At 33.4% G+C, this 24016-nt stretch overlaps 2 protein-coding genes across 2 annotated transcripts in view; one reads left to right on the top strand and one right to left on the bottom strand.

Annotated features, from left to right (window-relative positions):
* LOC115887706 (hemicentin-1) overlaps nt 1–24016 on the bottom strand; it is a 1088837-nt gene that overhangs the window by 205357 nt on the left and 859464 nt on the right. The window contains exon 8 of the mRNA XM_030907180.1: nt 16352–16462. Coding sequence (XP_030763040.1) covers nt 16352–16462 — 111 coding nt within the window. The remainder of the gene's footprint in view (nt 1–16351; nt 16463–24016) is intronic.
* Nucleotides 14202–15857, top strand: LOC115887707. Its single transcript, XM_030907181.1, has 2 exons — nt 14202–14702; nt 14766–15857. Exons 1-2 carry the CDS (start codon nt 14533–14535, stop codon nt 15820–15822), a joined length of 1227 nt encoding a protein of 408 aa, XP_030763041.1. The 5' UTR covers nt 14202–14532; the 3' UTR covers nt 15823–15857.

Genomic DNA, 24016 nt, shown 5'->3' with positions numbered 1-24016 from the left:
TCTGAACTAAGGAGCTTGTTACATATCCCAGCTTCTGGGTTGGAACATAATCCGGATCTCTGGAGATGGATAGCATATAAAACATGCACTTTTCAATACTTCTTACATAACACATAAACATAAATGTAGACTTGACCTGTTGTGAAATGGTCTGAACATACAGCTGCATATCGTAATTTTTCCTCCGTTAAGTCTTCGCGATGAATTGCCTTTAGCCAAAGGGTCCTTCTATTTTTACCTTCCGGTAAATCACGACCTCTCCTGTCTTTTATGCCGGGAAAACCAAAGAATTTCTTATTCTTTTCCCGATTGCTCCTATTAGAACACCCATACACGGTACAAGAACGAGTCATTTTTACGACATATTTATTTGTGGATACAAACGTACTAATTACAGTCAACCCAAAACACTTAATAATAATAAATATCCAAAAAGCAACTTATATCTCACTATAATACTTCCAATTTGATAAATCTCATCTAATTTACATATTATGCCATGATAACAATGACCCCAATCAGCTGTTTTTTGGCAGTCGACATTTGTCGTGACGTCACATGAAAGAGGTTCATAGAAATTCACTACTATATCTTATTTTTTTAACTGCTCTGTAATCTTCCATTTTTGGGGTGCTCAAGTGTTGCTTTTTGTAATAAACAAACAAATTATAAGGACATCTCTCTATTTCAATAGTGAGGTTAAGTCGCTTCTGTCACTTTCACTAGTTCGCAAAGCGTTCGGGTTTCATCAAGTAGTTCATAGTCCTCAAAAGATCCAAAAAAAGTTCTAGAATTCAAACTACTGCGCAAGTAGTTCTGTGCAGTGCGAGAACGATTCTAGGACGGTTCTCAAAAACGAACCCGAACAAAGCTTATGCCCTCTGCTTATGCCATATGTGATTTTTTTTTTGTAAATAATAAATAGCACTGACATTTAGACGTCGTTTAGATAAATCGCGATTTTTTAACGATAAAATAGTGAATTATCAACCAGCATTAAAGAAAAATTATTCAGGAAGATCTTTCGCTAGTACTTGGGTCTACAACATCCTGAGCAATACACTAGCCATTGTGTGAGATCATCCGCTACATTACTGGCAAATGCAGGAGTGAACATGACACCGTTAAAAAAACACGGAGGATGGCGATCTGCAACGGCTGCGGAAGGATATATCGAAGAGTCCATCAACAATAAAATAGAGATTGCGAAAAAGATTCAAGGTGCTGTAAGTGTTCCAGAACGAGCCGTTGTAATGACAGAGCCTATTTCAAGCAGTGGAGGGACAGCATCTGGAGGCATACAAGGTTTTACATTTTCTGAATCTACAAAAAAAAAATCATTTTCATTTAATGTTAATGATATTTTAAATAAATAATTGAATTAGTGATTTATGAATAAAGCTTAATAATTCTTACAAAATGGCGTGGCTTTGAAGTTATAACACACTAGTTTGTTATTATTAACTTCAAAAACTCACGCGTGTGTTATTGTTTATTTTATATGCAGTAATGTCTGTATAAGTAGTGGCTGTTGGATAAAATGCCCTTTTTGATGTGGAAACAATTTTATTTATTTCAACCAGTGGCGTTCATATGGGTTTTACATTGAACATTTTTGAAAAATAAATGGTATGGCGCTAACTTCTTTTAAAATAAACATTATTTTCAAAACCTTTATTTATTTCTAAACAATTTTCATTCCATGATTTTTTTGTCTGATGCAGTTTTTGCTTAATTTTTTTTGCTTAAAAAAAATCATTTTACTTTAGGGTTAAATAGAAGTCGTGTATCAAATTTCATAAAGAATTAGTATAATTCAAAAAATATCAAATTCTAAATTTCATAATCAGAGATATTATAAAACCTTCGATTTCTAAACTTCAGAAATTTAGGAGATACATTTATAATATGAAGTTTTTTTTCTTGAAATAGGTTCAAGAATCATCCCCTTAAATATTAGCATGTCACTAAAGTACACCCTGTATTACATTGAATTAATATCCTCATACTGATGTTAATAAAATATTATACAATCTAGATTGAAATCGCCTTTGAACTCGCGGATGCGGCAAATCCCTTTGAAATCTCACTCTGAAAATATGAGAACGGTCGCCGATGCCAATTGAATTCCGAATATGAAATAAATTTCGTCTTCGGACGGGCGGCACAAAGCTCAAGAAGAAAGTTCGATGCATCTGATAAACATAAATAACCCGAGGATTTCCACTGTGGGCAAATGCGATCTCGCTATTGGCAGAAAGATTGCCAATTCTATAAGCATTCGAATATAGATATAAACGAGATAAGTGAAAAATGATTATTTTTCTACATATCTGAAACCGTTTGTATCTGAAACCTATCTCACATGCACATATACAGAGTCAGTTTCTTTCGATATTCTCTATGAGTAGAAAGCTACAGAAGCTAGAGAGTAGCAGTTAGAGAGGTGAAATTTATGCGCCTTTCGGATTTCTGAAAAACTTTATGGCTTACTAGATGGCTATAGATAAAACTCGTTAGTGTACGGTATGATGATTTATTGAATAATAGCAAAATAAAACATTAATTCACCACAATACACCAAAACACTTTTACTTTTACACTGGACGCGCATTTCTCTAACTACGTTAGCATCATCAGCAGATGATTAAAACTCAAAAGTTTTGGTGTATTGTGGTGATTTAGTGTTTTATTTTGCTGTTGTAACACCAAAGGTTCCAACCTCCAATTGTAATATTGAATACTGAAATTCGAGAGGTGTCTACCGGACTACTGTGTAGCAATTGTATAAGTATTTTTTTATTAATTTTTGGATATTGTATGGTTTTTGTTATTTATTTGTTTGTTTTATTATAGACATATGTTAAAAATAAGTTAGGTATGTACTAATTTACCATAAATACATATTAGAAAATCTTTATTGATGCTCATTGACAATTTTTTCCAAGTGGTTGACGTTAGCACCATAAAGGCATATATTATACACCAAAGCTATTACAAACCTAATGACCGAAAAAGATTGCTCAACCAAAAAATACCAACAAAACTATGACTTAGCATTGAGTCTCCCTGTACAGTTTGTAAAAAAACTATTTGTCTACAGTGCCCAAGAAAAATATGGTTAAATTACTGCGAGCATAAAAATTTGTGAAAAAATTGTATAATGTTTCTTTTTAATTTTTAATAAAAAACGATAATTCTATCACCCGGCTAGCCCTATCACCCGGATAGCCCTAGTAGCTGTGGCCATTAAACCAAACTAACCAATAATTTGTTTTGTGTGGTCTGTTTTTGTCTTTGAATATGAAGACTAAAGAAGGAGCATATCTTAGGTCCACCGCGATGAGCCTCAAATATGGCCGACTTAAATTCCGGTTTATCAGTGCTGTTCTAATTTTATTTATAAAATGTTAAACTATGATGTAGGGTAGACGTGGGGTAGATTCAATATATTTTTTTTATTTTACGTTGTGAATAAATGTTGGTAGTTATTAAAATTATTATAAAAATATAAAATTCCAACAAAAATAGATAAGTTATAATAATTATTTATAACCATAAACATCCGATACGCTACTGAAGCAGGTAAGTCAAATTGACGTATCTAAATTCTTTGACATCTAATCTTTGACAAGTAGTAAACAAAAGCAAAAATGCAAGAAAAAATATATAATTAGTTAATTTAAGTGAATTTCATAAATGATCGGTTTACTACACGTATGTATATTGTATAGTCACTAACTAGCGAAAAGTTGTTCCATTATTTCACTCGATTTTTGCCGAGATCTACCGCACGTTACACAACCAACTATTTCAGAGTCTTTTTCGATAAATCGCGATAGTGTCACTGTTAATTTAAGTTCTGCCACAATTTCCATCTAGATTTACTACCTTTATACAACTATCAGTAGTAGAATAAATAATAAATAACATAAAATAAGCTCCGTAAAGACTGATAAATCCACAAAATTTCAAATCAAATTCAAATGTGTCAAATGAATCGTCAAACAGAACTGTCAAGGATCCCCACCCTAGAGTCCTTTTTCCGCCCACCATGCATAAATACATGGATAGCATTATGCTCCTTCCTTAGTCTTCTTATTCAAAGGTTTTTGTTTAAATGTTTTGTTCATTAGTCATGTTGGGTATTTATTTTTAAATTAATGTTAATCGTTAGGCAACCAGTAAACACATAGAATATGTATTTCTTTTGCATAATCAAAATTATCACTCTAAATTTATATAATAAATAACCAATATTATATACATAACCAAATTGTCACTCTCAAAAATAAAATTTTAATCAATCACAATTGTTTATCTCCATCTTTTACCGGATTAATAATACAGAAATTACGGTTCAATTACAGTAATTTTATTAAATTATACCAATATTCTCTTTGATTATTGGTTTGAAATAAATATGACGGTATCCTCCAGTGAAAATGCGAGTTACTAACTCTAAATTCTAATTCTGAGCTCGCAAATGAGCTAGATGCTTTACGTAAAAAAAAATTTTGTATTTTTTTTTATTTTTTAGGTAAAAATACAATTTGCTGATAATATGGCAACATAAATAGTAGATTAAATTAACAAGAAAGAAAATCCAGAAAAGATCCAGTGGTTCTCAAAATTTTAGCAAAAAATATTTTTTTTTTGGAAATTTTCAAAGTAAAATATTTCGGTTATTTTAGATTTATTTGAAAAACGGTAAAGAGAAAATATGTTTCTTTTATCGAGATCCACTAGCCCTGAAAATATTTACACTTATTTAAGACTCACCCTGTATAATGTCTACACCTTTGAGACGGGTTTATTTCCTTAAAGGAAACTTCTGGGGTATTTCGCCATTAAAGATAAATCTATACAATAAAATAGTTATTTTTTTGTAAACTCCGCTGATCAGTTTGCCAGTGGTATTTACTATTAAAAAAAAATTACCTAGCAGATAAAAATGTTTAACCTTTCAGGAGGTATATCTCTTCCCGTTGTTGGAAGCAAAAAACTATTTGAAATATTTAAATACAACTATTCAAGAACACTATAGTTTTTTAGCAGATGATTTGTTTTATTAGTAAAATATCGCTGACAAATTAGTCTCCATTGGATGAACGCAGAGGTGCTTACAAAAAAAACTATTTTATTTTGTAGATTTTCTTCTAGCGGCAAAATACCCAGCAGCCTTTTTTGAACAACTAAATTTTGTAAAAAAATATTTAATAAAATCAAACAAAACCCTATTTTTCTCTCAATAAAGCGAGAGCTAGCCCGTTTCTCTTAATGAATTCTCCAGAAAAGTATTTAAAAATTCGCCCGGTTCCCAAGCGAGCAGCTCTGCAATCGGAAATTAATTATCAGTTATTAAGGTGCCCAGGGATTTTAATTGGGAGCAATTAAGAAAAAGTCGGTAAAAAGTTCGACCAATCAAGACGAATTATTATGCGCCCGAACCGGCCGGCTAGATATGGCGAATTAAAGGGAGAAGTAGGAAAAAATGTAGAAGTTCTTGGGACGTAATGAACAGTGATCGAAATTCAATAGACGAAAAAAATAATTAAGTCTTCAGGTAATTAATAACTATAAGTTCAGGTAATTAATATATATGTTAAAAGATACTATACAGTGTTGTTCACCACATACGACACGGAGTATTGTAGCTAAACGATTAAATTTTTACAAATTGTTTGGGTTCGTTGAAGGACTGTAAGAGCTACAATTTAAAAATAATTTTACAAGATACAGAGTGTCCTAAATAAGTAATTAATATTCAGGGTTATTATTCTATTTTTAGATTCTACGATTGAAATAAAGGTAAATTTGATTAAGGTTTATCACACTTAAACCTTTTCGTTTTTTAAATATTTTCAATTTTGTGAAATTGCAGTAAAAAATTTAAGGCTTCATTTCTCCAAGCGTATCAAAGTTTTTATTACTAAATATTTACTCAAGATTATCTATTGATCAGATATTGTGTTGCAATAATAAAAATTATACTACCTTCTACAGAATGTCCAAAAATTTATATTAAATAATTACTAGCTTTAAACAGGAATAACTCGTTTAATTTAAATGGAACACCCGGTATGTTTTACGTGAATCAGATGCACAATTTAATTGTCTATCAAATTGTTTTATATCATTTTTTACATATCTCTTCAAGTTTTCGTAGAAAATGCATTTTCTTATAATTATTTATTACTCTACCTATTTATTTATTACTATACCCATGGAATATTGACGTTTTAGATTTTTTTAAAGCAATATTATGTAAAAAATGTACAGGTGGTAAAAATAATAATATTGTAAGCCCATTTGTTTACAAAAAGAAAACTATTTAAATTTTTGTAAACAAGTAGGTATACCAATTAAATATACCATCATTATTTCCACCCAAAAATTAGTTAATTAAATACTTAATTGTTTTAATTAATAAATTATTCTATATAAATGTGGTTATAATAATAAGTTACGAAAATGAACGTCTCTGTTGTTATAAATAAGCATTCGTCAAAAAATTCAGTGGCGGACTAAACCTGTCGGGGACCCGGGGCGGCGAAGCTAAATGTGGCCCCCGCCCCGGTCTGTTCAGATAATGATATACTTCTAATACACATTTTGTAAAAATTGAATGACGTATGTATAATGGTTGAAAAAAATAAAGTTTTTATACAGGGTGTCCCAGGCTGAGCCTGCACTAGAAGTTTCTAGACACAACGAGATCTATCGACTAAAAATATTTTCAATATAGCGGCGGAAGTACCGGAAGTTGACAGCAATTTTCTTATTTTAAATGGGTGTCCCAATTTTTTATTACATATTTAAATTCTCTGTAACATTTTATGAATTTTAATATTAAACACTCTATACCTAACGTTAACCGTTTTTGAAAAAAAAATATTTATAATTTTTGGAGGAAAAAAACTGCCTGTTAAAAATATGTATACAAGTTGTTAATTTGTTTATTACTCGCGGCAAGAGCTTTATGGTTGAAATATGGCAACCTCGGCCCGTTCGTCAATAGACGACGCGACGGAACGAGTCGGCAGAAAACCTTCGGCAGAAAACCCTATAAGTGCATGAGTTCTCAATAGGCAGTGTTACCATTCTGTTCCCCTATAAGTAACTGTCAAGTTAACAACCTGTATAGCCTAAACGTCAAATTTAGTGATTGCCACAGCTACTGTACCACAAAGATAAGACATGTGGCTATCTATTTCAAAAATTAAATTGTCCGAATGTCATATAATACTGGCCGCAGCTATCATGGAATTGAGCGATTAAAAAATTATCATAAATCATTTTTTTCAAATGGAAATCCACTTTTTTTATTTCACTGGTAAAAAGGTTTTCGTTACTTTCGTTTTTAAAATTTGTTAGTTTTTGACTATACATGTTCCTGTACCTAAAATAAATCGTTTTTCCGGACACCCTGTACACTGTAATAATTATAATAAAAATCCATATAGATATAAATATGTTACTCATCAGCAGTGTCGTCTTTTCGTTAATAATATTTTTAAATCGAAAAACGAATGCAATTTGATATTAATAAAGAAGTAAGTGCAAAAGTAAAGTGTTTTGGTGTATTGAGGTCAATTAGTGTTTTATTTTGCTGTTATAACACAAAAGGTTCCAACCCCAACTGTAATAAATTAGAGGTATTAAATTATTGAACATAATTTTGCTGACGAGCCATAAACTACCATTCACGGGCCATGCAGTATTAGATCAGGAAATCCCCGACCGAATGTTCGCAAGTATTTAATGGCAACTTATGATGGAAAACAAACAAAGTGATTTTGTAAGTCCTCTAAGATCCGAGGGGCCCCTTCGCTGTCTAAGGCCCGTGGCTCCCGATATACTAAAGACGGCACTGTTCATCATCGGTAAAGAAGCTAGAATACAAGTTATGCCGTGTATTGGTTGTAATTTAAAATGTTTATTCAGTAAAAATAAATAATGAAACCATTGAAAAATAACTTAAAAGCTAAAATAAATAAATTCAGTCCCAAAATATATAAAAAATAATAATTATTCGATATTTAAACAAAGAAAATTACCCCTTGATTTAATTTCCTAAATAGAAAATGCCATTGACAATTACTGGGGTCTGATAATTGATAATTAAGTAAATATCTGCTTCCATGTATACTGTTTATAGTTTACCTATACGCATGGTTTGCATACTCCTCCTACAAACTGCTCTATAACTAGTGAACACATATTTGCCTTGTTTGCCAGTTGAATAAAAAATTATTTATTAAGATTCGGAGGCCCCCTAAAAGACGGGGCCCGGGGCGGACCGCCCCTTCCGCCCCCCCCTTAGTCCGCCACTGACAAAATTAAATAACATTTATAAGGAGTTACTTTTTACCACGCTATCTAATACACATACAAAATTCAGTTTTTTTAGTATTTGGAGCAATTACAGTCGACTCTGTTAATTTGAATATCTCGATATATTGAAGTCCTTTAAGAAAATACTCGATAAAATGAAAAAAATGCCTATTTTCCATTTGGTTAGTCAATAATGTAGTCATTGTGTCGGTATTGTTTGCCTGTACAGACCTGTCGTTAGTTTACATAAATACGTTAGTGAAGTAGGCGAGTTCTCAGTCTTGAGCCTTTTTTTAAAACGTTAAAGGGTAGTAATAAATCCTGGATTTGTGAGCAATGAGTTCAACTCTTGTTTATTTGAATTTATTCATATTTCCTCTTGATTATTTGAACTTCTAGTATTTTGAACTCTCCTTATATTGAATTTTTTTCCTGGTCCCTTGAGTTTCAAATTATCGAGAGTCGACAGTATTATTAATCAAGGCAAACCGTCAATTAATGTAGTTTAAATACTAGGATTATATTGATTGGTCCTCTTTGACAAATATTTGAACGTTTTTGTTTTATTTTATAATGAAATAAGCGAATTATATCGACAATATTAGTATTTGTACTCTTTGAAAATTTGTTACATCTTTAAAAATAATCTAAAATATCAGTATTCTATGGGTATAGTGATAAATGGGGTCTATATTATAACAAAATGCATTTTCTCTAAAAACTTGAAGAGATAGGTAAAAAATAATATAATACAATTTGATAGACAATTAAATTTTGCATCTGATTCTCGTAAAATATACAGGGGTTCTATTTAAATTAAAGAAGTTATTGCGGTTTAAATCTAGTATTTATTTAAAATACATTTTTAGACACTCTTGCAGCATAAAATTTAGTAAATAGAAAAACTTGAGTACAATATTTGGTTTTAAAAACTTCAATACGCCCAGAGAAATGAAGCCTTAAATTTTTACTGCAATTTCACAAAATTGAAAATATTTTAAAAAACGGGAAAATTTAAGTGTAATAAACCTTAATCAAATTTACCTTTATTTCAATCGTATAATTAAAAAATAGAATAATATACAGGGTGTTCCATTTAAAAAAATATGACTATAATAATTTTTACTTACTTGGGACACTCTGTATCTTGTAAAAATATTTTTAAATTGTAGCTCTAATAGTCCTTCAACAAACCCCGAGGGGCAAACCGCTCTCAAAAATGGTGTACAATAAATACAAATTTTGGGAAAAAGTACCAAAAATACCAAATTATTTCCAAAAAATACCAAATTGTATTATTCTTTTTAGTATCTAAAGAATTTAAGATATTTGGAGCTTTAGGGCCTATTCATGTCAAACTACGATAATTAGGTCAGAAAAACATAGCTAATTCGAGTTCCAAAAAAGTACGGTTGTAGAAAGGTTTAAAACAATCGCACAGTCTAAATACGACAATCATTCATGTCAAAAGTTGCAAAAAATCATATTGTGCCAGTGTTTTGAACCGTTCTAGAACCTTACTTTTTGGGAACTCGAATAAAGCTACTGTCATGACACGTTTAAAACGTCATTTTAACGGTTCCATTAACATCGATACTTCAAAAATTTATAAAATAAAAACTAGACATAAAAAGTAATTGAATTTTTGTTATTTGCGCTATTTGTTACTTATAAGCTCAAAAATATAATTATATGCACAAGAAAAATAAGAAATTCTAACGAGATCCATATTATGTTTCCATGATGCGAGTTCTTTAATTTCTTGACATTTTTTCGTATGACGCTATGTACCGTTTTTGCGTAAAAACCATTTTTATGCATTGAAAAATTGCAAGCTTGGCCATTAATATCGGGTAAAAATAACCTATTTTTCAAATAGGCCAGCAACCTAACCTCGAAACACAAGTAATTAATCTTAAGTATGTATATTACGAGGTATGGGTCCGTTCGACTTTACGGACACAAGAATTTAAAAAAAACAAAAATTGTCCTGAAAAGTACGTATTTTAGTAGGTAATTTAAGCCAAAAAAATTTGCGGATTATCCAGTAAATTTTAAAATATTGAAATAAAATGATGGTACTATTTGATGCTGCGGAATTTGGCAGATGGCACAAACATATGATGACATTAACCTGTGCGACGTTGCCGCTATTTTACGCCAATTTTTCCCGTGCCGGTTGCCGGAGGAACGGCTCCTACGGTGGCGCCATCACGGTGAAAACAAATGAATTATTTTAAAATCTGTGTTTAAAATCAAATCATCGAAAGCACTCAGATTCGTATTAAAATATAAAAAAACACAGCTTAACCCCCCTCACCATAGAAAACCTAACCAAAGCAACCCAAATCCTAACCAATCTAATAATATTTTTGCAAAATCACAGTTAATTATTAAAATTTAAAAACCACAGCTTAACACCCTCCGCAAAGAAAAGCTACCCAAAGCAACCCAAATGCTAACCAATCTAATAATATTTTTGCACAATCACAGTTAATTATTAAAATATAAAAACCGCAGCTTAACACCCTCCGCAAAGAAAAGCTAACCAAAGCAACCCAAATGCTAACCAATCTAATAATATTTTTGCAAAATCACAGTTAATTATTAAAATATAAAAACCACAGCTTAACACCCTCCCCAAAGAAACGCTAACCAAAGCAACCCAAATCCTAACCAATCTAATAATATTTTTGCAAAATCACAGTTAATTATTAAAATATAAAAACCACGGCTTAACACCCTCCACAAAGAAAAGTTAACCAAAAATTCAAAACCACAGAACCCCTAAAAGAATATCTAACATAACCTCACTTAAGTAGAAAATTATATAAAATAATTATGTTGACAACGTCGGAAATAGCATGCGAAGACCGTCGATCAACTGTCAATCAAAAAGTCAATGGTTGCTAGCTCGGAATATACATGTATTTTCTTAATTTTTACGCTTACAAAGAGGTTTTCTTGAATTTTTGTGCTTAAACTAGGTCAATCCACATCTATATAATGTATACCTATAGTAAAGTGCTAATATTCGATGTTTCTACCTAATCTGTATGGAAAATTTAACGTTTTTAGTGTCCGTAATATCGACTGGGAGGTATATTTTATTGTTAAGTAGGTACTTACCTTAGACACTAAATATAAAAACTTTAAAATACTTCATATAAAATAGGTGAACACCAAAAATTTTTGATCGTGTAAAAAGCGCGAAGGCGGCTCATTTTCAATGCAAATGGCCTAGAAATTAGAAATGATGCAATCAGCTTCCCGGGCGTCGCCACGTGCGTGTAATCCACATCCACCGTTGCCAGATGTCCAACAAAATACCTGTTTAATACCAGTTTAATACCAGATAAAACCAGTTTATTACCAAATAATACCAGTTTATTACCAAATAATACCCAATTAGTACCAAAAATACCAAATTCGTACCAAAAATACCAAAAAAATACCAGTATTACCAAGTGCTTGTACAATAAATACCATCAGCGGTTTGCCCCTCGACGAACCCCAAACTTACAATTTGTAAAAATCTAATCGTTTAGCTACAATACTCCGTGTCGTATGTGGTGAACAACCCTTTATTTTCCGAAAGGCTTTGTATATTTGACGACGTAATTTAATAAAGGCGATCGTGGCTGAGAACCGTCAGCCACTTCCGGCTTTATGCGACAGGTAACTTTTGACAATATCGGATCTCGAAATCGAGTTAGGAGAGTTTTAGACGTGGAGTTACCGTCTTTACTTACCGGCTAATGTAGATTGATTAGACAAATATTACCGTAACAACTTCCCCGGCCCCGTGTCTTTCCCCTCATCTGCCTCGAAACATTTTCTAGTTTCTAATCGAGTAAACAACAACGGTTAATTTGCTAGAAGTTTCGAAATTGACGACAAAGAGCGCCCTCTTACGGCGGTTATGGATTGACTTTCGATGAGTTTTCAATCGATTTATTAATAAAAATATTCGTTTGAAGTTCTAATTTGGTAAGGTATTCCATTAAGAAGTTTGATTTTGAGTTCAAATTAATTGCTATACCGGGTGCGTCTCAAAAGCGGCTCACCCATATAACTCTTTTATTTTTTCAGATAAAAAAACGAGATTTGGTATGTTAAATGGAACGAAGATGGCATCATTAGCATAAATGGAAAAAGCATATTTTTATGAATACTTTGATACCTCCAGAGAATATTTTAATATACCACAGTAACTTGGTATTTCGAGTCAAATTGTCGTTATGAACCGCATGTTGCAATTTCAAATAAACCATATTCGAAAATGTCAAAAGTTGACATATAATATGTCATTCTATTTAGAGTGCCATTTTCTCTCGAATAAAGTAAGAAAATACCGAGGGTGCGATTTGAAAATCAAAAGTTCTAGTCATTTCCGTCAATCAATCCAATCTAATCTATCTAATTTATGTCATATACTAACATACCAAATCTCGTTTTTTTATCTGAAAAAATAAAAAAAGTTATAGGGGTGAGCCACTTTTGAGACGCACCCGGTATATCGCTATAAGTATCATACGATTTCTTAGTAGATGCTTAAAGTCCTCATTAGGCTTATAGAAGTACCATACGATCGGGACAGAAAAAAACGGCGTCAAAGACGACTGGAAAGTGGCAATCGATGACAGTTTTGTCGAGGTCAAGCCCTAGACGTAATTTACTTGGACCGTACTCTTCTATATATTTTAATGGCGCTTGCTGCCAATTGGCCTTAAGTAGGTTGTAATTTATTTTTATACTAAATAAAAATGAATTACAATTGCAATTTCAAATAAACGAATAATATATATTATATAAATTTCAAATAAACGAATAATATTCGAAAATGTCAAAAGTTGACATATAATATGTCATTCTATTTAGAGTGCCATTTTCTCTCGAATAAAGTAAGAAAATACCGAGGGTGCGATTTGAAAATCAAAACTTCTAGTCATTTCCGTCAATCAATCCAATCTAATCTATCTAATTTATGTCATATACTAACATACCAAATCAAGGGTGAGCCACTTTTGAGACGCATCCGGTAAAGGTGAGTCTTGAATTAGTGCAAATATTTTCAGAGCTGGTAGATCTCGATTAAAAAAACATATTTTCTCTTTAACGTTTTTCAAATAAGTCGATAATGACCTATTTCTTGTTTTGAAAATTAAAAAAAATAATTTTTTTGCTTGAATTTTAAGAACCACTCGAAATTTTCTGGGTTTTCTTTCTTGTACATTTAATCTACTACCTATGTTGCCATAATGTCATAAATGATCTTACACCGTATATGAATCACATATTTTAAGGCGGGTTCTCACTTGTCAGTTTCGCTGACGCAGTCTGACTGATTCATTATCAATGAAAAATAAAAAACAACGATTGTATTCACACGTTTCATGTTTTGCTACATTCAGTATTCAGTTGGTCCAAACATTCTAATGTGGTGATTTCGTATAGACATGAAAATGGTTAAAACAAAATTGAAACCAGGTGTTCGCGAAGTTTGTTTACAATTAGCAAATGAATTACAGAATATTCTGGTGAATCAGAAAAGAAAAAAAAAACGTCGTAGGTGGTCAGGTCCTGGATATTGCGAAGAAATAAACGGGGTGCTATAGTGAAACTATATTAAAATAATTAATTAACTTAACTTGTAAACTGCACAAATCACGAAAATGTAGTTCTCACGCTTCAGTTTCTATTCATTATTCGATAATGATCAGTCAAAATGAAAAAAAGTAGAACTGGTTTTCACTTTAACTGAAAGTGCGAATGTACTGATCATTTAACATGAAAATGTGTTCTGACGTTCATTGTTTGTTCAGTATCACTGAATCAGTCAGACTGCGTCAGCGAAACTGACAAGTGAGAACCCGCCTTCAGAAACCCCCTAACTGACATTTTTAGGCAAACTTAGATTTTAACTGGAACTTATATTTTAAACGGTTCTCCATCCATTTTATGCAGAAACCCCGCTATATCTAAGCACCTTATCACATTTTCGACGTATGTTACCATAACGTGTAGTGCAGAAACCCCGTAAGTGCAGCACTTACGGAGTTTCTGCTTTACACTTTGACGTCAAAGATTTGACATGAGATACTGCTGTTTACATTTCTTTTTAAGGTTATGAATTCAGTAGACAATGTCACAATATAATTATATAATTATTATTGTTGCTAAATAAAAGCTAAAATGGTGAGTGATAGTGAAATTGAAGAGCAAGCTACAAAGAAGAGGAAGAAAGGCCTTAAACAAGTTGAGTATCAAAGAGACATTATAAAAAAGGCAAGAGTGAAAGGAACAGCATATATAAACTACAAAGGAAAATTAATTCCCCAAAAGGAAAGAGGCATGCCTTGCAGGTAAAATCTTCTTATTGCGCTGTTCTTTCCTGATTGGTGTAATTTAGGTATTATTATTTTCAGTTGCAAAATGAAATGTTTCGATAAAGTGGAGTTAGGTGACCAAAATGAACTTTTGAGCAAATTTAGGCAATTTGAAAGTAAAAACGAACAAGACGCATTTCTTCAAAATTTAATTCGAGTTGTGCCTGTAAAACGACCGAAGAAAATTCCTATAACAGGTCAACGCCGTGGAAACTCGTTCCAATACACAGTATCATGTAGTTCTGGATCTACAATTGTTTGTAAAAAAGCTTTCTTAGCACTATTTGCTATAACAGATGATCGAGTTAGACGTCTTTGTAATTTACTTGCTACTGGAAAGTCTCCAATCGACAAACGTGGGCAAGGTATATCAGGGAATGCCATAAAGGGTGAAGTTGTAAAGCTTATAGAGGACCACATAAATTCTTTTCCAGTGCGCGAAGCACATTACACGGGGCGCACATTCAAGTACTTTTCTGAAAAATTGGATGTGAAAACTATGCATATGCTTTTCACTGAAAAATACCCAAACCAGAAATGCAATTACTATTTTTATTTAAAAATTTTTAAAGAAAAATTCTCTCTATCGTTTGGAAGACCGCAAGTGGACACATGTTGTCAGTGCGAAGCTCTAGATATTAAGATGAAAAGCAAATCGCTTAATGAAACCGCTAAACTTGCAGCAAAAGCCGAAAAAGAGGTCCATGAAAGACGGGCCAAAAAATTTCATAAGAAAATGAATGAAATCAAAGAACTCTGCTTGCAGGATGACTCTCATGGAGCAATATGCATAGACTTTATGCAAAACTTAATGTTACCAAATATTCCTGTTCAAGAGGTGTTTTACCTTCACCAGCTGACAGTTAATGTTTTTGATATACATGATTTAACCACTGGCAATGCTATGTTTTATGTGAATCACGAAGGCATTTCGAGGAAAGGTTGCAATGATGTTTGCTCATTTCTAATGCATTATATCGGCAATATTTTGCCCAAGACAACAAAACATTTGCACATATTTTCAGATGGGTGTGCAGGCCAAAACAAAAACCACACGGTGATTCGCTTGTGTGATACAGTGTGTACTAATAATTGAACAAAAAAAGGTATTTTCTTGAAGTGAAATTATTGTCAATTATGATGTTATTAAATATATTTTTAAAAGAACATTGTCGAGGTGTTACTTTGTTAACATTGTTGGAATCTTACTCTGTATAGTTAAGAAAGTAACTGCAAATATACCGGGTGCGACTCAAAAGTGGCTCACCTCTATAACTTTTTTATTTTTTTCAGATAAAATGACGAGATTTGGTCTGTTAGTATATGACATAAATTAGGATTGATTGACATATTGAATTCTTTTCGGCCACTTCCTGTTTCACCGGAAATGACTAAAACTTTTGATTTTTAAATGACACCGTGATACCGAGGGTGCCATTTAAAAATCAAAAGCTTTATTCAGTTGAATACATGAAGACGTCAATCAATCCTATATTATGTCATATACTAACATATCAAATCTCGTTTTTTATCTGAAAAATCTCTTGAGACGCACCCGGTATATGAAAACATAATCTTAAAACAATAAATTTTACATTTTCGTAAGCAAAAATTTATCATCTCACCTGGTGGGCAATGCAACTGAACAGCTCCTCCTAGTGACACTTCTACTTGTCGCCCTGTTGAACTCAGTTCCCCTACATCGAAGTCCGGTTCTTGAGTCACTTCCACATCATCTACAATAGAACAATTATTCAAACTTTAAAAGAAAATATTTTTTTTGTATGATAAAATTTCTCCAATATTTTAAGAGTTTTTAATGCATTGAGGGAACATAGCAACAAGGCTCATAAATGTCATTTATAGACTTTGAATCCTTCTGTTTCTTTAATAAGGAATTACAAGAATGGTCAGAAAATAGTGGGGGGCTAAAACAAATCTCTAGAATTGTAGATAAATTCACTAGTCACGGTCTCAACGTTTATATTAAACTAAACAGTGACACGTGTTTCGCTCATACGAGCATCATCAAACAAAATACTAATTAAAGTCAATCCACACAACACGCTCACATTTTACACATTAAAGCAACATTGAGATGGGGCTGAAATGGAAATGTTTTCTTCTTCTTTTTAATTTAAATCAGGTCTCTTTGAGAAGAATGGACGCCTTCTTTAAATTCACTAGGGTTGAGACAGGCAAAAAAGTTCATAGTAGATTATTTGCTGAAAATTACGACAGACCTGATAAGCAAAAACTGGAAGACTATCAAAGCTGTAGTGGATCTACTAACATAGTATTGTATCAAAATCAAAACACTAAATCACCACAATACACCAAAACACTTTTACTTTTACACTGGACGCGCGTTTCGCTAACCATGTTAGCATCATCAGCAGATGATTATAAACTGAAAGATTATAAACCGAAAGTTTATAATCATCTGCTGATGATGCTAACATGGTTAGCGAAACGCGCGTCCAGTGTAAAAGTAAAAGTGTTTTGGTGTATTGTGGTGATTTACTGTTTTTATTTTGCTGTGTAACACCAAAGGTTTCAACCCTCAGCTGTAGTAGTATTGTATGTTAATAGGCATCTAAAGCTGACGGATGAAGCCATGTGCAGAATCTGAAGAAGAAACGACAGACATAAAACATTGTATGTCAGTGCGACAGCCTGATAAATGTGCCGTTCTTTGTATTAGGCAATGATAAGCCATTGAAAAAGAGTTATATGGGGTGTTCAGTCTTACAGTTATTAGACATTTTGAAAAAGGACAGAACTAGAGAATGTAATCTAGAAATCAGAAAAGGACCACAACGAATCTGAAAAGATCGCAGTGGAACAGGCCGATAGCCGCCTCAAAAATCTAATCCAATCTCATCTAAAAATATTAATTTAAATAAAATCCTTTCTAATAAATCTGTCCTAAATTAAAATTGAAATAAAATAAACTATTCTCTTTTTATACTCAAATACGGGATATCAAGTTACATTGGATTACTAATTTAATTAATAATTTAACACATATGCAGATTCGTTCTATTTATTTAGCAAAAAACTCTCATATTCTTTATGATCTCTCGCATTTATAATTTAATTAATATTAATGTTATTTAAAATGGAGCGATTTGCCGTTTGGCAAACGCCACCAATTAGTTAATTACAGAGTATTATTAATTAATTTAATATAATATATCTATCGATGTATACAGGGTGGACAACTGAAACTTACAATGGCTATAATTCTTAAACCAAAAAAGACATCAAAAAAATAAAAAATACCGTTTCTATAATATCAAGGGGGAATATATATGACGTATTTTTTGAACCACCACGACCTACCCCTTAGGCGGCACCCCTACTCTCTTGAAAAACTTAAATGGCAACACCCCATTTGTTGCGCCTTTTTGGGAAGCCCATTAAAAATGCTAAACGATGATCATAAAGTTTTTAGGGTGAAATTGAAAAACTACCCCTTACACGAAAAATTAGGTGGACATTAATGAAAAAAGTGATTTTGGGTCCCAGCTAAATTAGTTAAAAAGGTATTTTTCAAACCACCCGACCCCCCCTAGGTGCCACCCCCTCACTTCTAATCTCATCAATTCCATTTTGAAACCATTTTGAAGCTAAAAATAAAAAATGTAGATATATTATAATAAAAAAGGCAACACAAAGATGTTTTACTAATCGTTCAGCCTAATTTTGCGATAACGCAAATTCCTACTTATCATCTATTTTTTTACTTTCAACAAACAGGAATCTTAAAACGTTTTCTTAAAAAATCTTTGCGTTTTTGCACTGTCTTCTATCGATTTTCAATCGTTTGCAGCAAGGAAGGTGCCTCCACGCGTGCATTTTACACATATGTTAAACAAAGAAAACTAAAATGCCGGCGCTCCCTGGAAACGTTGTCCAAGTGGACAACGGCCAAACCTTCCACCACCGGAAACCAATGCAATCAAAAGCCAAAAACAAAAACTGGCCCTTTTCAGAGCCAACTTTGACGATCGTTAGCCTGAACATTGAGGGAATCACCAAGAATGAAGAAGATATAATATCGCAACTATGCCAATCACAAAAGTGGGACGTACTATGCCTGCAGGAAACGCATAGAGATGAAACAGCAAACAGACCCAATATTACAGGAATGCGTCTGGCTATAGAAGCACCTCACAGAAGGTACGGGAGCGCAATATTTACCAGACCCGACATGCTGCTCTCATCCACGAGTAAGAAAATAACCCACGACATTGAAGTGTTAACTATCGAGAGCGGATCATTCACGATAAGCTCCGTATATAAACCCCCTGGCCAAAACCTAGACCTTTCAATGCCAGGCCACTTTAACAACCAGAAGACTCAATTTGTTGTGAGCGATTTTAACTGTCACAGCACCACCTGGGGATATGGCGAAACAGGCTCCAATGGTCAATTGCTGGAGCAATGGGCTGAGGCTACCAGCCTCTCACTTCTCCACGATCCCAAGCTCCCTTGCTCTTTCAACAGAAAAATTTGGAAGCGAGGTTATAACCCTGATAATTGCTTTGTCAGTAGGAACATCCACGACACCTGCTGCAAAAATGTATATAATGCAATTCCAAAGACACAACACCGACCTATCGGAATCCAAGTCTACTCTACAATCAAAACAACCAAAATATCTTTCCGTAGGAGATTCAACTTTATGAAAGCCAGGTGGCCAGAATACTCCCAAGTGCTGGATGAGGAAATAACCAATTTGGCCCCAACACCAAGCAACTACCACATCTTTGTTGAGTCCCTGCGAAAGATATCCAGACGATATATTCCTAGGGGCTGCAGACAACATTACATTCCAGGGCTCTCGAATGCCTCAAGGGACACCCTGGAGCAGTACGAACAATTGTTTGCGGAAGACCCATTCAGCGATCAAACCATCACCTGCGGAACAGCTTTAATGACAGCTCTCAGCGAGGCACGTGAGAAGGAATGGATAGAAACCCTGGATAGAATGGATATGTCTCATAATTGTAAAATAGCTTGGAATCTAATCAAAAAACTGGATGGTGACCCAAAACTAAGCAAGGCCCCTGCCAATGTAACACCCAATCAAGTGACCAACCAACTCCTTCTAAATGGCAAATTCAACTCCAAACGCCAGAAAACCAAAATCAAACGCCTAATACCAACTGAAAACACCAACTTTCACAAATGATTTACCATGAAAGAGTCGAACAATGGTATAAATACCATGAAGAATGGAAAAGCCGCTGGGATTGACGATATGTGCGTGGAACAGATCAAAAATTTCGGTCCTGGAACCAAAAAATGGATACTTAAACTTTTCAACGTATGTCGCGAAACCTTTCAAATTCCAAAACTGTGGCGGAAGTCAAAAGTAGTAGCTCTCCTTAAACCCGGAAAAGATCCAGAGTCTCCACCAGTCCATTACCACCTAGTCAAGATACTCGAATCCTTGCTCCAAAACAGGCAGTTTTTCGTGACGCTCGAGGGCAAAAAGAGTCGATGGCGAAACCAGAAGAATGGGTTGGCACAAGGGAGCGTGCTGGCACCAATTCTTTTCAACATATATACAAATTACCAACCTATTCCAGATAACACTAGAACCTTTGCATATGCAGATGACCTAGCAATAACAGTTGAAGGTAAAGGGTTCGAAGATATCGAGGAGAAACTAGAAAGCGCCCTAAAAACAATGTCAACCTATTACAAAAAGAATTCTTTAAAACCCAACCCCACCAAAACTAAAGTGAGTGCATTCCACCTTAATTCGAGACAGGCGACCCGCAGACTTAATGTTACATGGGACGGACACTACTAGAACACTCAGATAAGCCTACCTATCTTGGCGTCGTGCTGGACAGAACATTGACTTACAAATATCACTGTGAAAAAACATGCAAAAAAGTAGAAGCACGAAATTCTCTTATAAGGAAGGTGACCAATAGTAAAGGGGGAGCCAAACCTACCGTGGTCAGAACTTCTGCTCAAGCTCTGTGTTTTTCAACTGCAGAATATGCCTGCCCAGTGTGGTGTAGATCTGTCCATGCAAAAAAGGTGAACATCAGTCTGAATGAAACATGCAGAATAGTGACAGGTTGTATGAAACCCACCCCCTTAGAAAACCTTTACAAGGCCGCAGGTTTTACAAGCTCCGATTTACGAAAAGCTCATGAACATACTGAGAAGTTAAAACAAACCTTTGATGCTCGTCACTCAATTTTTGGCCAAGAGTGCGGTACAGGTAGACTTAAATCCAGACGCCGTTTCCTAAGCCACCCCCTGGATGAACCTCCCTCCCACTACCCCCTTAGAGAGGACCCACCAAATGGTGTTTCTAGCGACTGGAAAACCTGGAGAATGCTCAACCGAATCAGAACTGGGGTGGCCCCAGTAAAATCCAATTTGATCAAATGGGGTTTGCTGGACAGAAATGATGACAAATGCGACTACGGCGCCTTTCAGGACATGGAACATCTTCTTCAATGTCCTGCGTGCCCCCACAGATGTACCCTCGATGACCTATGGCTTGCTAAACGGGAAGCATTGGACGTAGCCCATTACTGGGTTAATAAACTATAATATAATCCGGATACGAAAAAGTAAAAGTAAGTCAATCGTTTGCAAATTTGGTGTTATTTTAAACCTTTATTTGATTCGCTTATTTAAAAGAAAAATGGTTTATACTGTGGAAGAAAGAATTCAAATAGTTTTTCTTTATGGTGCTGAAGGTATGTGTTATTTGGAAACGGTTATGTCACGTTTATGTTAGAGATTTGATTCTAAAGTTTCAAGAAACTGAATCGGTCAAAAATAAAAAAAGGACAGGGCCCAGGGTACTGAATGAAGAAATGCAGATGGAAGTTATTGGTCAGGTATCGGTCAATCCAGAAGCATCAACACGCCAGTTGGCATCAATCACAGGTATACCTCGAACATCTGTCAGAAGAGTATTGAAAATGCACTCCTATTTGTTGAAAGTAAAAAAATAGACGATAAGGAAGAATTTGCGTTATAGCGAAATTAGGCTGAACGTTTAGTAAAACATCTTTGTATTGCCTTTTTTATTATCTACATTTTTTATTTTTAGCTTCAAAATGGCAATGGTTTCAAAATGGCATTGATGAGATTAGAAGTGAGGGGGTGACATCTAAAGGTGGGTCGGGGTGGTTTGAAAAATACCTCGTTTGCCTCATTTAGCTGGGTCTCAATTTGTAACTTATACTGAAACATCACTTTTTTCATTAATGTCCACCTAATTTTTCGTGTAAGGGGTAGTTTTTCAATTTCACCCTAAAAACTTTATGATCATCGTTTAGCATTTTTCATGGGCTTTCCAAAAAGGCGCCACAAGTGGGGTGTTGCTATTTAAGATTTTCAAGTGAGTAGGGGTGCCGCCTAAGGGGTAGGTCAGGGTGGTTCAAAAAATACGTCATATGTATTCCCCCTGGATATTATAGAAACGGTATTTTTTATTTTTTTGATATCTTTTTTGGTTTAAAAATTATAGCCATTGTAAGTTTTCAGTGGCCCACCCTGTATACAGCGTCCTGTATAAAATCCGTATTATTTGTTTTTTTTTTAACAAAAAGATCTGTTTTTGAACGTATGGAATTTCTGTGAATATTCAGACGTGTTTTAAAGAAATGTTAACTTCGAAAGTAGATTCATTTTATGACAAGATACTAATAAATATTTTAAAAATAAAAGTATGATGTACAACTGTTTGTATAAAGGATGAAATTGTATAAATAGGAGTGATAGTAATTTTACGAAAATGAAAGGATTTTCAAAATTAGCTTTCTGTATTTACAAATGAAATTTAAACCATAAATATATACACTTTTGTAGTAAAATTCCATGTTTTTGGTTTGGTTTGGACCATCGACAAAGCATTTACATAACAAACAAAAGCACAAAAAAATATACAAATAATAAAAAATAGCATACAATACAAATCAATTCAAAAAAATTTACGTCATTAAAATTAATTACAAATAAAACATACATGGAAAATGCAGAACACAGGCGTATCAATAAAATTTTACAAAAGGAAAACTGTAAATCAATAAAATTGTAATCAATAAAATTGTAAATCAATAAAATTTTAATCAATAACATTTTACAATAGAAAAATTGATATAAACATATAAGAGTTATAAAATATTAAATACTAGACCTTTAACCAGTGTGTAAGATGATCAAAATTTTAAAGTTCAAAATTGTTCATGATTAAACATCAACAAAAAAGTCGTTTACCGCATATAGGGCTCTCTCCAGTAAGTATAATTTCAGAGCTTTGTGAAATGCAATTACATTGTACAGTATTGAGCCTTTAACTAGTTCTGAGCTCGGGGTTGGCAGATAAAGATCGTGCTCCGCATTCTTAAGTGGATAGTTGTGAGGTGGCTTTTCGGGAATAGCAGATATGTGCTTGCGGATTAAGCAAACGGATTCAAAAATGAATAAGGAAGAAAGAGTTAGTATTTTGGAATTTTTAAAGAAACTCTGGCAGTGAGTTTTACTGTTCAGTCCCAATAAATATCGAACTGCTTTCTTTTGAAGTTTGAAAATACGATCAAATTTTGCCGCGCAGCAAGTACCCCAGAATGGAAGGGCATAACTAAGATGCGACTCAAAAAAGGCCTAATAAATAGACTATTCTAAAGGTTGATAAGTTAAGTTCCTTAGAAACTGATCTTAGCGCTTCTTTCAGTGCGTACGCTAGTTTTTAATCCATCTTACCTGACAAGTAAAACAATATGTGTAGATGGTGCTTTATAATATTTTTTTGTATAAATATATTTTTTGTGTTTTATTGCAATGTGTGGTATATTATTTTTATATATTTTCTAGTAATACAAATCCATTTCACTGAATAATTAAATAAATGATAATAATAAATGTATATTTATGTTGATGTAGAATGCATATTTTATTTTAACAATATCCGTTACGCGTTGCATGTTTCATTAATTTTTGATTAATTATTTAAATGGATATTTTATACTTGATTCCAGAAAATATTTTAATATAAAACTTTATATTAAAATAATTTTATTTTGTTAGGATCACGAGTAATTATTTACAGAACTATCTAGCTATTTATAGAACTATATCATAAGATCCTAATTAATAAACTGCAGCACTATGGGTTCAGGGGAACATTTCTCGAATGGTTTAAGTCATATCTGAGCAACAGAAGTCAACTTGTGAGGGTAGATACCACGTTATCTCCTAGCAAGCTAATAGAATGTGGAGTACCTCAAGGCTCAGTATTAGGC

Source organism: Sitophilus oryzae, unplaced genomic scaffold (assembly GCF_002938485.1).
Source record: "Sitophilus oryzae breed Bouriz unplaced genomic scaffold, Soryzae_2.0 scaffold_610_pilon_pilon, whole genome shotgun sequence".
NCBI classification, from domain to species: Eukaryota; Metazoa; Arthropoda; class Insecta; order Coleoptera; family Curculionidae; genus Sitophilus; species Sitophilus oryzae.
The sequence above is the reverse complement of the archived record's forward strand: the minus strand, read 5'-3'. Positions and strand labels throughout refer to the sequence as shown.